The sequence below is a fragment of the Mangifera indica genome, chromosome 13, assembly GCF_011075055.1.
Source record: "Mangifera indica cultivar Alphonso chromosome 13, CATAS_Mindica_2.1, whole genome shotgun sequence".
NCBI lineage: Eukaryota > Viridiplantae > Streptophyta > Magnoliopsida > Sapindales > Anacardiaceae > Mangifera > Mangifera indica.
Genome location: NC_058149.1, coordinates 11,044,262 through 11,058,165, shown reverse-complemented (window position 1 = coordinate 11,058,165; position 13,904 = coordinate 11,044,262). Strand labels below are relative to the sequence as shown.

Below are 13,904 nucleotides of genomic sequence, written 5' to 3'. Positions count from 1 at the left end.
AATAGCACTATGCCGCTTCCATCTACATAGCCATGTAGTAAATACACTTAAAAAATGTTAAATTTTAGAAGTCTATTACCTTGTGTAACTACCTAAAAGAAATCAAAGCATTTTACATTATTTGATATAGTGCAAACTAGGGATAGAAACCAAAACCTATTTGAAATCTACAAGATCACTTCTGGGTATGAACTGATTTTATAGGTTTTAGATTTCAATTTCTATTTTTGGGCATTATTTTATATTGTACAACTTAAAGATAAAAATTGAAACGCATAAGATCGGTTTTGGATATGAATAGACCTTATGGATTTCAGATTTCGATTTACATTTTTGAAAATCAATTGGTTTCAGCTCTATCAAATGTTAATTTTAATTTTGGTATTTATAGAATATTTTATCAAAAGTTATTGAATTATGTGAAATACACAAAATTCACACAAAACTAGGGATAAAAACCAAAACCTATCTAAAATCTATAAGACCGTTTCTGGGTATGAACTGATTTTATAGAGTTTAGATTTCTATTTCTAATTTTGGAAATTGGTCAGATTTTACATTATTTTATATAGTATAAGTTAAAAATAAAAATCAAAACTTATAAGATCAATTTTAGGTATGGGTATGAACCAACATTATAGATTTCAGATTTCGATTTCAATTTTTGGAAATCAATCGGCTTCAGCTCTATCAAATATTAATTTTAATTTTGGAATTTATAGAATATTTTGTCAAATGTTATTGAATTATGTGAAACACGCAAAATTCACGCAAAAGCTTAAGCACAAATTTAAGTTCGGAGGGGGCGTTCCGAGAATCGAACTCGGGACCTCTCGCACCCAAAGCGAGAATCATACCACTAGACCAAACGCCCATTTTGCTTCGGGAATTTCACAATATATTTAATCAACAAATTTTATATTTGATCCTCAAATTTTTCCTGGCTCGACTGTGGTTAGGGTTTTGAATGAGTATATAATCACCAGATGAGCTGCTTCTACAATCTTGGCAGCCCTAAACCCTCTCCTTCTCGCAGCCACCGTAAGTATCGATCTCTCTCTTTGCCCACGATTAAAATTTCCATCTCGTGATTTTCTATTTCATACTGTGATGTTGTTCCAATTTCATTTACCATAAACAATATCTGATCTTTCATTTTTGTTCGGTAGTGTAACAAAGGTAATACAGAGAATGGCGACAGTTCCAGGTCAGTTGATTTGGGAGATCGTGAAGAGGAACAACTGTTTCTTGGTTAAACAATTTGGCAATGGCACCGCAGGCGTTCGCTTTAGCAAGGAACCCAACAACCTCTACAATCTCAACTCCTACAAGCACTCAGGTCCGCTCACAACTAGTTGTTCAAACGCGTTGTATAGTTATTGTTAGGTTTTAATGCTGATTTTAATTTTAATTTACATGAACTTAGGGTTGGCAAACCGCAAAAGCGTATTTATTCAGCCAGGTGGGAAAGACCTGTCAGTGGTGCTAGCTACCACTAAGACCAAGAAGCAGAACAAGCCTGCTCGCTTGCTTCACAAATCCGTCATGAGGAAGGAGTTCCCTAGGATGGCAAAGGCTGTTGTCAATCAGGTACTTCTTCTTTTCAATTGTTTAATATCTTTAATTTTTATATATATTATTTGTGTATATTAAATGTGTTGCGGAATGATTGGTTTTATTGTGTATTTGATGATGCAATATAGTTTTTAACCTGTATAAGCTAACCACATGATGGGTGGCTTGCTTGTAGTGTTTTCTTTTTAATTTATTTTACTGAAATTGATATTTAGAGTTATGATGAGAAGCCAACATATAAGAAGGCTTATCTTATAGTGATATTCAATGCAATATATTTTGTTACGCTTGGCTTGTCAGCTTTAATCACTTGTACAAATTATTTATTTTGGATTTCTAAAGTTTTCACTTTGAAGCTATGAAGAAAAGTAACATGTAAGAAGACCCCTTGTGGATCTTCAATGAGATATAATTTGTTACGCTTGGCTTCTGAGCTTCACAAGGCATGTAGGACTTTTTTGGTTATGAGAACTGCTAAAATTTAACTTTCAAGCATTTGGAGAGGTTAACATGCTAGAAGACCCCTCTTGTTGTGGATTTTCATTGGAATATATTTTCTTACTTTTGTTTCTGGTCATTAACTGACATGTAAGAGTTCTTTGGATTTGGGGATTACTGAATTTTAACTTTCAAGCTATGATGAGAAGTTAACATGTAAGAAGACTTCCCTTGTTGTGGATCTTCAATGAAATTTACTTTGTTACGCTTGGCTTCTGAGCTTACTATTAACTTATTCTTTTGACTGTGTGATTTAGCTTAATCACATTATTAAATTACTCTTGTTGTACATGATGTTTGTCTTTAACACTGTTCCATTTAGAGTAGGATTTGTGTCTCTATTACATGGATAAGTAGGTTTCTTTATTTATCTTCTGGTTTACACTGTGTGAATGACTCATGTATTATATTGCATTGCATAAGAACTTGACTTTTATGTGCTTGTAATTAGTTTGCCTAGTATCTAGTTATGTTGCCTTTCTTAATTTTTTTCTTGTTTGCCAATATCTCAGGTTGCTGATAACTACTACAGGCCTGATTTAAAGAAGGCAGCCCTTGCAAGGCTTAGTGCTGTTAACAGGAGCCTTAAGGTTGCCAAATCTGGTGTCAAAAAGAGAAACAGACAAGCAGTGAAGATCACTGGTAGGAAGTGAATGTAGTGGGAAGATGTCATGTTTTGTTCGTCAAATGGTTTCCATTTTGTTTTTAGAACTAAAAAATGATGGTTTATTTTATTTTCTATGTTAGCATTGACAATGTATTGGGGAGATTATCCCCTTCTACTATGCTTGGAAGGGTGTAAAATCTAGTTTTTGACATATATTTGTTATAAGTTTAATGGGTGCTTTATTTTGTTATTCGAGAATGTGTGCTCTTTTACAATCCGATTCAGTGATTTTCCAACGAAATTGCTTCTGCTCGTTTGGTGTTTTAGTGGTTTTCTGTTAGTGCAGTTTTAAAAAATGTATTTTGTTCCTTTTTAACTTTGTAAATAGATCTTTCGAATTTGGTACCATAAAATTATACGTATTCATTTTGAGTATATAATAATATATATTTAATATGTATTATTATGTGGTTGAATGATTTTAAAATAAAAATAAGAGCGAAAGATTTGTTCTCACCCAAGGTTTGATGTAATTTTAATGTTTTATTTTTTAATTTTTAAAAATTCAAACACTTATTTATAAATTAATTTTTATTTAAAATATCAATTAAGTTACGAGTAAAATTTTATCGCAGTTTTTCTTTTAAGTCTAAAAATCTATTAATTTTTTCTATCCAAGTTTAAAAAATAAATATTTTTATTTTATAGTTTGTTATTTTGTTCTGCTATTGCTCCTCTGGTGATCAGAGTTGGACAACTATCATATCGGTGCCCCTCTCTTTTCTAGACGGCGATAAATTATCGAACAATCAAAGGTAGATTGACAATTCATCAACATATATCTGTTTCTTTCAACTGATCTGTGCATTAATTGATGCATAGATCAATTACAAATTTATTTTTTTGACTGATTTATACGTTAACAAATGCATAAATCGGCGGAAAGAAGAAATAAAGTCTTCAACATTTTCTTCGTACATCAATCCTGTATCTTTTGCCAAAACCCACTTATCTTCTGAAAAAAACCACTAAGACTAAACCTTAAATAATCTTCAAACCATTAATCAAAGAAATTCTGCTAACTTACATGACTCAATCATCACATAACAACCACCTTTCAAAATAGAAATTAAAAAATGTGACTTTAAATAGAAAAATATAGTGAAAAATTTGAGATACAATTGAAGAATGATAAATACGATGAAGATAATGATAAGCGAAAATAGAGAGATAAGAAGATGAAGTGAACATATAAAGGTGATTGAAGATGAAAATGATATTTTTGATAATAATAATTACAAACAGTGGACAAAAAATTTGGTGATATAAAAAAACGTAAAATGTGTTTATTCTTAATTATTGTCTTCGTTCTGTGCCATTTATTATAAAATTAAATTTTTTATATATATAGTTTTTATATATAATTTAGATATACAAATAATATATTATATATAATTAAATAATTTTAAATTAAAAATAAAATAATATTTAATTATATAATAATATATTATTTATATATTTAAATTATATATAAAAAATATATACATATAATATTATTCTTTATTATAATCTCTCATTGTTATAGAGGGAGTTTAGATGATGTTTTTGAAAATTTTGGGTATTTTAAAAAAAACAATACTACTAGGGGTGCATAAAAAACCCTCAAAAAGTCAAAACTACAAATGGGTTGTGCCGGAACCAAGGAAACGGCCCATAATGGAGCTCAAGATAGGCACACTTGTTACTTTCACAGCTCCGTTATATTAGCTCTAAGCCATCTCTGTTTGTACTGTACAATTTCCCGCCTCAAGTTCTCTCCGTTCCCGCTCTGCAAAAACCCTAGTTCTTCCAAATATGGGCCAGAAGAAACAACCGTCCATCGATCCCGTCGCCGAACCCAAGAAGAGAAGGCGTGTCAGCATCGCTGACGTTGGTTAGTATACTCGTCTACGATCTCCTCTCTATTTTTTAATATTTGCAAAAGGATACTGTTTTTAGGTGTAGCTAAATTCTGCTGGTTTTTTCTGTTTCAGATGCTGGAGTTGAGGCTAAAGACTGCATCAAAATTTTTCTGGGTAAGGCTTTAATTTAATTAAGTTTAGACGATAAACATGTTTTTAGTTTTCCTGGTAATTTTTTTCTTATTTTCATTTGATTTTGAACCTATCACTTAAATCGCCTTCGTTTAAATTTTGCTACATGCTTGGAGTTATTTACTTTTTTTTTTTTTTTTTCTAAATGTTGTTTTCGCATTATTTTTTGAGATAATTTGAATTTTAACTTTTTATTTGGGACTTTGTTTCTCCTCTCAGGTAGTATGCATATGTATTTGAGGAGTGGTTGAGTTTAAACTGATTTAAAGTTTTTTAATTGAAATAATTACTGCCAATAAGAATTATGGTTACCGGGTATTTATACATTGCTTTAACATTTCCAAGATGGTGTCAGCTTAATCCTTGGAATAGCTTTTTAGGGTTAAAAGTGACATAACTTGCCACCAATAAGATCGATTTGAGTACATTAAGGACCCAATCATAAATTCAGTGAATTTTTGTTGAACTCATGGGTCTACTGTAGAATTCAGTTGTGGACCGCCTTTGCACTAATTTATGCTGATTTAAAGAAATACACTACTTTAAGTTAATACTTGGTTCTCAACTAGCCATTTTCATGTTGCTAATTCAATCATTTTTTTGTGAGCAGCACAAGATGAGTTAATTTGTTTTTTACATCACAATTTTGTACATATTCTGATGATGGTCCTTTTCATTTGTCAAAGTAATTGGCTTACATTTTTATTTTGATTATTCAAATCTTAGTGTCTAGCAAAGAAGAAGTGGGTGTTTCAGACAGTTTCTGCATTGATCCAGTTGACTTAAATAGTTTTTTCGATGAAGATGGGAAAATATATGGTTACCAAGAGTTGAAGGTAATTAATACTTGTTTTGCCTTGAAGCTTACCGGTATTATACATGCTGCATAGGATGATAAAGATGTTAATAATTTTTTTATTAATTATCATTTGCATCAATTTTTAATGAGGTGATGAATTCTCTGTCAGGAATTTTAATTTTCCTAACATGATTTCTTTTTTTATACATTTTGTGTAGATAACTGTTTGGGTTAGCATTATATCATTTCATTCATATGCTGATGTCACATTTAAGGGCACATCTGATGTAAGTCTGAATTTATTCATGGCTAACTATAATCACATTTGTTTTACCTTTTGAATTCTGATTCAGTTCAGTTTGTTTGTTGATAGTATTTTAAAATTTCTTTTAATTTTTAAACTTATTTTTATGTTGCTAGAGGGGCAAAGGGATTACGGATTTGAAATCTGCCCTTCAGGTATGTGCCAGTCTCCTACTCAAACCTTTTGTTTGATTACGTATATCCTTGGGTCTTTATACAATAGTGATTTTCCAGAGCATTTTTGCTGAGACTCTTGTTGAGAGTAAAGATGACTTCCTTCAAACGTTTTCAATGGAGGCTCAGTTTATTAGGTAGAGATCTTTGCTTATCTAGATCCTAAAGATCAATTATCTTTATGTCCATTTGGTGTTGGCTTTTCTGGTTTATTTGTGAGTTGAGATTTCCTCATATATCAATTCTCAGATCTGCTGTCTCAACTGGGGAAGTGATGCAACAGAAGGCTTCCAATGGACATGTTAGTCATTTGGAAGAGGCTGTTTCTGATTTGGAGGTAATTTGATATATATGTTTTCAACTTTTATAATTCTGAGAAAAAGAAAACTTCTAGGACGTTTTTCATCTACTGCCAGATGTGTGTACTTTGCAAGTGGTTCATAATTTCTCTACACTTTTAAAGATATTGGTGATTAATAATTAAACTCCCTCCACTGTGAATGCCAATGTTCCCCCATGTGGAGATTCAGTGGTCTTAGTCCATTATGTCAAGTTTCAAAAGAAGCTTTGGAACTGACTGAATTGGGAGCAAAGCTACGCTTATATAGATCACGGCTGTCCTTTTGTGATCAGTTTCCTTCCCGTCTGGAAGCATCACCACAAAGTGAGGTTCTGGAAAACTTTTTCTTTGTTTTTACTTTTCATGATGGTGTTTGGCTTTTTGGAGGTGAGGTATTGGGGTGGGATGCTGTAGTTGATGAACAACTCAATGTGATATACATGTTGGGGGAAAGAATCTTAGTGATTTTTGAAAAATGATTTTAATGGAAGCCTTCGGCATATTGGCTTCTTGTACCTTTTTAATGGCTGGATATGCTCTGTTTCTGGACATGAGCTATTTTCTCTTTCTTCTGCCCTCAGCATAAGCATTTGCAAGGATTGTGTGTTTGTTAATGAGTGCTATCGATTGATGTGCTTAATCTGTTTCAGGTTGTTCGCATGGTGGTAGGCAATATGGCAACAGGACACCTTTACAGTCGCTTGGTACCTCTTGTTCTTCTCCTTGTTGATGGTAAATTTCTTAACTGTGTCAGCTTAGCATAGCAATGGTTATAGCATTCTTTTGATATTCTTATTCTTGCTATCATTTGCAGTCTGAATTTAACTCTTAATTCTAGTATTCCTTATTATCTGAATTAGGAAGCAATCCTATTGATGTTACTGATCCAAGATGGGAGTTATATCTCTTGATCCAGAAAAAGAAGGATCAGCAAGGAGACATTCAACATAGACTACTTGGTTTTACTGCAGTATATCGCTTTTATCACTATCCTGATAGTACACGCATTCGTCTCAGTCAGGTTCATTTTCTCTATTTCAGTCTATTTGATAGGATAATAAAAGCCCAAACGGTCTCTCTCTCTCTCTCTCTTTTTTTTTTTTTCGGAAGCATTCAGTTATTTTGCTTGCTATTAAATGTTTCATAAGCAAGATAATGAGTTACCACCGTGATTGCAGATTTTGATATTGCCTCCTTACCAACGCAAGGGTTATGGCAGTTACCTTGTGGAGGTGCTCAGCAGTGTTACAATAGCTGAAAATGTTTATGACTTTACGGTTGAAGAACCATTAGATTCCTTTCAGCATGTGCGCACTTGTGTTGACATAAAACACCTGCTTGCCTTTGAACCAATCCAACATGCAATCAAATCAGCTGTTTTGAGTCTAAAAGAAGGAAAACTTTCCAAGAAAATCCATGCCCCTAGATTTGTGCCACCCTTGAGTGCAGTAGACGATGTGCGGAAAACACTGAAAATCAACAAGAAACAGCTTCTCCGGTGTTGGGAGGTTTTGATATATCTTAATCTCGATCCTGTTGACAAATGTATTGAGGATTACTTTACCATCATTTCAAATCGTGTGAGGGCTGATATCTTAGGAAAAGATTCTGGGACTGCTGGGAAACGAGTGATTGATGTCCCTACAGCTTATGATCAGGAGACATCGTTTGTTGCATTCAGGTCAAAGGGTGGTGAACCTAGTGACGTCCAGATGGATAATACTCAGACAAATCAAGAACAACAGCTGCAACAGTTGGTTGATGAAAGGATCAGAGAGATTAAGTTAATTGCACAGAAGGTGTCTTTGCCCCGTGCTTGAAGTGCCACTGCCAAAGGATAGTCTTTTGATGTCCTTTTGTAGGTTAACATGAACCAAGACTCTTTTGTAAGTATACAATGACCAATATTAACCTGTACTTGCACTACTACCTTGTTTTAAGAATAGTTACCGACTCTACTATTGATGCGATCATCCAACCTTGCACTATACTGTGGTTTAATGTTTGGTTTTATTTAGTTTGCTCTCCTTCCAAAAAAAAGACTTGCTGGTGGTTGGAATGTCGGGCTTTTGCAAAGCAGATAACAGGCAGTTGCAGGTGGGTAGTGAGTTTTTATTGTTCATATCACCAGCTCTCATGTAAGCGCTCCCTTCTTTTGGCCATTCTGAGACTTTTGATCGGCTCTCTTGATCCTGCTTATCTTTCTTAAACAGATTGTTCAATCTTAGTCGATAATAGTATAAATATATCTACATTCATGGTTACAGATTAAATCTTATAACTAGAATTTGATGGCCGGTGGATTGGTATAAATTGTATGGAATTTAGTGACATCTTGCCAAAATCTTGTATATATCAGACTTGATCATCCTCATGTTTTAAGAAATCTTTCATGGTACGTACTGCATTCAAATGCAAAATCACAAACCGACCAGCCTTTAAATTTTCTTGGTTGCATTATCTTCACTGCAATTATACCAGTGCTTTGTTCAGCCTTAAAATGTTATAGCTTTTACTGATTCTCTTCCTCATCCGCAAGACCCTTTTAATCATAAAGTCATTTATAGTGTTAACAATTATTGTTTTCAGACAGTGACTCCTTAATTTCACGGCCGTGTGTCAATGTGACAATGTTTGCTAGTGAAATACAAACAAATACAAAAAGTTTTGGTTTTTCTCTCTATGGTCATAATTATATTGCAATGAGCTTCATAATGGAAGACATCCGGAACTGTGAGCCTATTCTACTACAACTACTTCGATTTCATACCAGGAAAATTGGGTAAGAGCTACGTTGTTGAGACAAGAACCCTAAATCTTGTGAATACTGCACCCTGCATCTTCTGATGTCAAGTTCTCCTTCCAATTCTCAAATTCAGATCCACCAAACACCAGTTGCTTTATTCCAACATGGCTGTCAAATAAAATATCAAATGTCTGACAGTCAACAGACAAATTTAGAAAGCAAAGCTGCATGTACACAAATTAGGTTAAATGAAAACTAATGAACTAGACAATCAGAAACATAGTTTTGATAAGTGACATCAAGATCGCTTAAGAAGCTAAAAGAACATGAACTAGAAAAAGCAAATCCCAGCTACCGGTGTAGTGTTTACATACATATACGACTAATTGTTGCTAATGGAACCAGTTGGCACAATGTACTGTGGCAGTCTTCAGATAGTATCCTCACAGACAAGCCCATAGTGAGCCACTTTTCATTTGTAGTGACTTCAAAAATTCACGCATGCAAATGTTTAATTCAGATAAAGAATATGGCTACAGATTTCTGGAGGTTAAAATAAATAATAATAATCTAGGGAAACAGAGATGTGGAGCTTACTCAGAGCTTATCTGTGTCAAGGCATTAATCAAAACATCCAGAAGCAGAGGTTCAGGGGCCCCAATATCCACCCTGTTTATTCGATCACATCATTAGCATGAATATTTGTATCATCCAATCTTAAATAAAATAAAAGCATGGGAACATAAAATCTGAGCATCCTATGGAAATGGAAAGAAAAAGATACTTGAACACATTTACTAGACCTCCGAACAAGCTCCGTACCATATACGTGCTAAGTTTTCTTGAATCTCAAGATCCCCAATATTGTAAAATGTGGATGGTGTAACATTGGCTCCCCCAATATAGTCGTAACTTGGTCTTTTATCCATTGGAGATTGTGATAACTGCAATGATGCATAAGCATTAAGATTTATATATGTATATATTCAAAAAGCTAAACCAAATATTTCAATGGTTTTTTGCTACAGGATTATGGCATTAAAAGCCCCTATTTGCAGTTCAAATGAGTAAAAGGAAAATTACTTGCATATTCATGGAATTGCATCCACCAAGACGCCCAATGATATGCCATGCTCGAATTGCCTGCAAAGTCCAAACCAGTAATATCATCAAAATATGTTTTCAATAATGAATTGCTGCATTTCAACTGTGAATATCATTTTTTGTTGTGTTTAAGATAAGTTACTTACATCACAAATTAAGGAAATATCTTTTTCCAACGGAATATTGTGGAATTCAAACCATATATATGAGTTTGAGAAATCAAATCTGGCAATACATAACAGCAAATGAACAAAACAATAGAATTAATGAAAAAAATCCGACAGAAACTTAGCATATATCAGAAACAGGAAATGAAAGCAATTTAATCACAGGATGATAAAAACTTGCAATTACTCCAGGCTTTGGAATACAAAATAACCTAATTTATCATAAGATAGAGAAGATGAGAAAGAACAACAAGAGTTTTTGGCCACTCAAGGAAATTGAGAATCAGCTAACATGTGCTTTCAGTCAAACAAAGATGTGAGGTGAGGAAATGTACCAAGTAAATTTATCACCAAGCTACAACTGATTACTTCTAATTAACTCTACATCAACCTCAAGAGGAATATACTCATAAACAAGTAAGATCAGCTCAGTTAATTTCAGTTGCGTATGCCACATAGTTTACTTTGAATTTTATATTTAGAAAAACAGACTCAGATTTGGGTGTTGTTAATCTGTGGTTTTCTTAAACTTGATAGAAAGCATCGTGACTTGACTGATCATAACTTTTTGAAGACTATTGAGAAAGATGATTCCCTGCAATTCCATATGTAGTCTCTCTATCATGGAAAACAGCTTACCATAAGCATCAATATGCGAATTTACAACATGAAACAAGGTAATTTTTTCTTTACACCTCCTCCCACTTCCAATGCCGCCTCAAAAACCAATTTATAGATTTCAGACTCCATTTGAAAATTAATAATACGGGTCCATAAGGTATGTGAAGCTTCAGTGATATTAGACAAGCTCATTTTGAAAAATGGAATTATTGCATTTTATGAACTCCGACAAGTGTATAAGTCAAAACAATTTCAAATGACTCCCTTTGAAACAATCAAGCACAATCAAAGATATCACACAACTAATGTTTTCAAGTTTGAGCACTTCCACATTTTATTCCTCTTTGTTTGATTACCAATAAGCTTTGGTGTTTATGCAACCCACTAAACTCAAAGATAATAAAGTGAGCATACGATATCTTCTAAAGCCAAAATTAACTAGGAAGATTGAAAAAAGCATTTCAAAATTCCTATAGCCAAGGGCAAACAAAAGCGCAAATGTCTTGAACCATAAACATACTTGTTGAAAGTCACTTTCACAGGAGTCCCTGCGCCAGTCTTTGCATGCAATATTTTGTCCCTCTTCTTCTTCAGTCTATCCTCCATCTAAATAGAACTCAGGATTAATTCCATACTGTAAGCAAAAGAAAACTTGAAAAGCAACAAAATCCATAGAATTAACAACTCACTTTGGATCGCGCTTTTTGCGGGTCGTCCAGACAACTTCCCAAAATCTCCGCGAATTCAGGGTCTCTATCGTAATCTTTCTCTTGTTCTTTCCCTCTAGTTCTTCCACGCGACGCCTTTTCAGCCTCTTCTTTTTCCTCATCTTTATCAACCTCTCTCTGCAATTTTTTAGCCTTCATAATAAAAAATGAGGTCCTGGGTCCAATGATGTTCGGTATAGAAACCTTAACAGCCGGAAATGGCGCCAAATGGTAGGTGGAGGAGTTGGATATCTGGGTGAATGGAAGAGGCGGTGCGTAGGTGTGCAGGATAAGCATTGTAGTGATGAAAGGATAGGAGGTTTTAGGATTCGGATTCTGAACAAGTGGTTTTCTCGTAAATCATGCACACTGAAAGGGTTTTAAGGAGGGTCTGCTATATCCTAAGGCCATCAGTTTTGTTTGGTGGTCATTCTTAATCCCTTATCATTAAGAATGAGTCATGCAAATTAGGAGTAATTCCATAAATACACTAATTATAATTATAAACTATAATTAATTACAATCTGTTGTCAGTAAATTATGAACATAAGTAGGAGCCTTACATGAACAAGCCTACGAAAACAAGGATGAAGACATGATAAGATATGGAAGAATATATTTTACAAATAATCAAATCTCATAATTCCCCTTTCAATTTATCTCGCATTCCTATTCAAATTCTCTGCGTCATTTAAAGTTCATATTTTAGATGACATGTAATGCTAGCATGTGTAATAAATATGTAAATATCAACGATGGAAGTAAGCTCTTGGATTGTTCTTCTTTATTTCATTCTTTATCAATCAGATTAGGTTAAAATAAGTTTTCGACACTTTAATCATGTGACTTAATCTCAAATACTATCTATGTCTTGATTTGTCTTACTGTGGTTTCTAATTGATAAGCTTATGATCTTAGTAAAACTTATTATAAATACTAATCGATAGACATTCCAATCCTGATATGTTTTACTTTAAACATCAATCGATATACCATCAGTCTTGACCTATTCAATAGTAGACACCAATCGACAAACTATCTCATAACCTTATTTATAGGTAGGGAGAAGGGCTATTTCCCACCTAACTTTTGATGCGTTTTCAAAATGTCCCCCACGACAGATGAAAATCTACTTTTTTCACCCATGAGCCGTTAATATGGATGATATCTGTTTGTATAAGGGTAAAATGTCCATTTTACCTTTGTTAGATGAAATGACAAAAATACCCCTTAATTTAGTTTGTAAAATTCATCCCAAAATTGATGTGAGGGTTTTACTATTCACCCCCCTTAAGTTTTAGAAACTAACATTTCACCTTACCTAAAGTTTTTAAACTTTGAAAACTAACATTTTCACCCCCAAACCTAGGGTTTCCATATTTTTTAAAATACAGCCACCTCCCATAACTTTCAAAACTAGCAGTTTCATCCCCATTTTTCAACTTCATCTCCCGACGTAGTCTCCGACATCATCACCGGCCTCCTCCTTCTTCTGATGTGACGACAGTGGTGCGATGAAGAGATTTTTATCTCCTTGTCACACGGTGCGACGAAGAGACAGAGATCTCTTCGTCACACCACTGTGCAACGAAGAGGTCTCTCTTCGTCGCTCCACCCAAACGACGAAGGACGACTCTTCGTCTGTTCTTCCAGATCTGGACGACGTTTCGTCATTCAAATCTGGGCGACGAAGGGTCGTCCTTCGCCGTCCTTTGTAGTCAGAGATGGGAGATTGATCTATTGCATCGGTCGTCGGTGGTGGCTGAAGAAGGAAGTAAACCCTAGAGGTGAAATCTAAACTTTTCAAACTTTGAGGATGGGTTAGTTATTATTTTTAAGACCTGGAGGGGGGAAACGGAAAAATTTTAAAATTTTAAGGTTTTAAATAGTAAATGACGATTTTGCCCCTGTCCCTAACTAAAAAATTGAACGACAGTTTGGTCATGGGTGAAAAAAATGGATTTTCATTTGTCGTGGGTGACATTTTGAAAACGCATCAAAAGTTAGGTGGAAAATAGTCCTTCTCTCTTATAGGTATAAACCTATGTTATAAAAACCCCTTACAATAGTCTTTTTGACAATATATCTCAAATACATGTTTTTGTAGATAACATCAAATGTCATAATCTATGGAAACTCTATGCACGACCTAGGGGCACAATTATCATTT

General features: G+C 34.0%; 3 protein-coding genes and 4 non-coding genes across 9 annotated transcripts; 5 read left to right on the top strand and 2 right to left on the bottom strand.

The window, feature by feature from the left end:
- Positions 1-802: 802 nt before the first annotated feature.
- Positions 803-874, bottom strand: TRNAP-UGG. The gene has a single exon. It is a non-coding gene; the product is annotated as a tRNA-Pro (tRNA).
- Positions 875-886: 12 nt separating this feature from the next.
- LOC123194864 (60S ribosomal protein L28-2-like) lies at positions 887-2,930 on the top strand. Its single transcript, XM_044608340.1, has 4 exons — positions 887-1,041; positions 1,170-1,339; positions 1,427-1,590; positions 2,586-2,930. Exons 2-4 carry the CDS (start codon positions 1,192-1,194, stop codon positions 2,724-2,726), a joined length of 453 nt encoding a protein of 150 aa, XP_044464275.1. The 5' UTR covers positions 887-1,041; positions 1,170-1,191; the 3' UTR covers positions 2,727-2,930.
- On the top strand, positions 1,789-1,879 carry LOC123195367. Its single transcript, XR_006497436.1, has one exon. It is a non-coding gene; the product is annotated as a small nucleolar RNA R24 (small nucleolar RNA).
- LOC123195366 lies at positions 1,928-2,013 on the top strand. The gene has a single exon (XR_006497435.1). It is a non-coding gene; the product is annotated as a small nucleolar RNA R24 (small nucleolar RNA).
- LOC123195365 lies at positions 2,206-2,297 on the top strand. The gene has a single exon (XR_006497434.1). It is a non-coding gene; the product is annotated as a small nucleolar RNA R24 (small nucleolar RNA).
- A 1,456-nt stretch (positions 2,931-4,386) lies between the features above and the next one.
- On the top strand, positions 4,387-8,362 carry LOC123194862 (histone acetyltransferase type B catalytic subunit-like). 2 transcript variants are annotated; one of them, XM_044608336.1, is made up of 10 exons: positions 4,387-4,613; positions 4,714-4,755; positions 5,500-5,609; positions 5,791-5,859; positions 5,993-6,031; positions 6,110-6,186; positions 6,299-6,386; positions 7,040-7,121; positions 7,250-7,410; positions 7,568-8,362. In XM_044608336.1, the coding sequence occupies exons 1-10, from the start codon at positions 4,535-4,537 to the stop codon at positions 8,207-8,209; spliced, it is 1,389 nt and encodes a 462-aa protein (XP_044464271.1). In that variant the 5' UTR covers positions 4,387-4,534; the 3' UTR covers positions 8,210-8,362. The 2 variants fall into 2 exon arrangements, with proteins under 2 accessions (XP_044464271.1, XP_044464272.1); XM_044608337.1 differs by lacking the exon at positions 5,791-5,859.
- Positions 8,363-8,908: 546 nt separating this feature from the next.
- LOC123194863 lies at positions 8,909-12,194 on the bottom strand. Of its 2 annotated transcripts, none has more exons than XM_044608338.1 (7): positions 11,717-12,189; positions 11,548-11,633; positions 10,386-10,464; positions 10,219-10,278; positions 9,958-10,079; positions 9,733-9,804; positions 8,909-9,303 (listed from the first exon to the last, which is right to left on the bottom strand). In XM_044608338.1, exons 1-7 carry the CDS (start codon positions 12,029-12,031, stop codon positions 9,201-9,203), a joined length of 837 nt encoding a protein of 278 aa, XP_044464273.1. In that variant the 5' UTR covers positions 12,032-12,189; the 3' UTR covers positions 8,909-9,200. The 2 variants fall into 2 exon arrangements, with proteins under 2 accessions (XP_044464273.1, XP_044464274.1); XM_044608339.1 differs by lacking the exon at positions 8,909-9,303 and adding an exon at positions 9,375-9,620 and having other exon boundaries at positions 11,717-12,194.
- Positions 12,195-13,904: the final 1,710 nt, after the last annotated feature.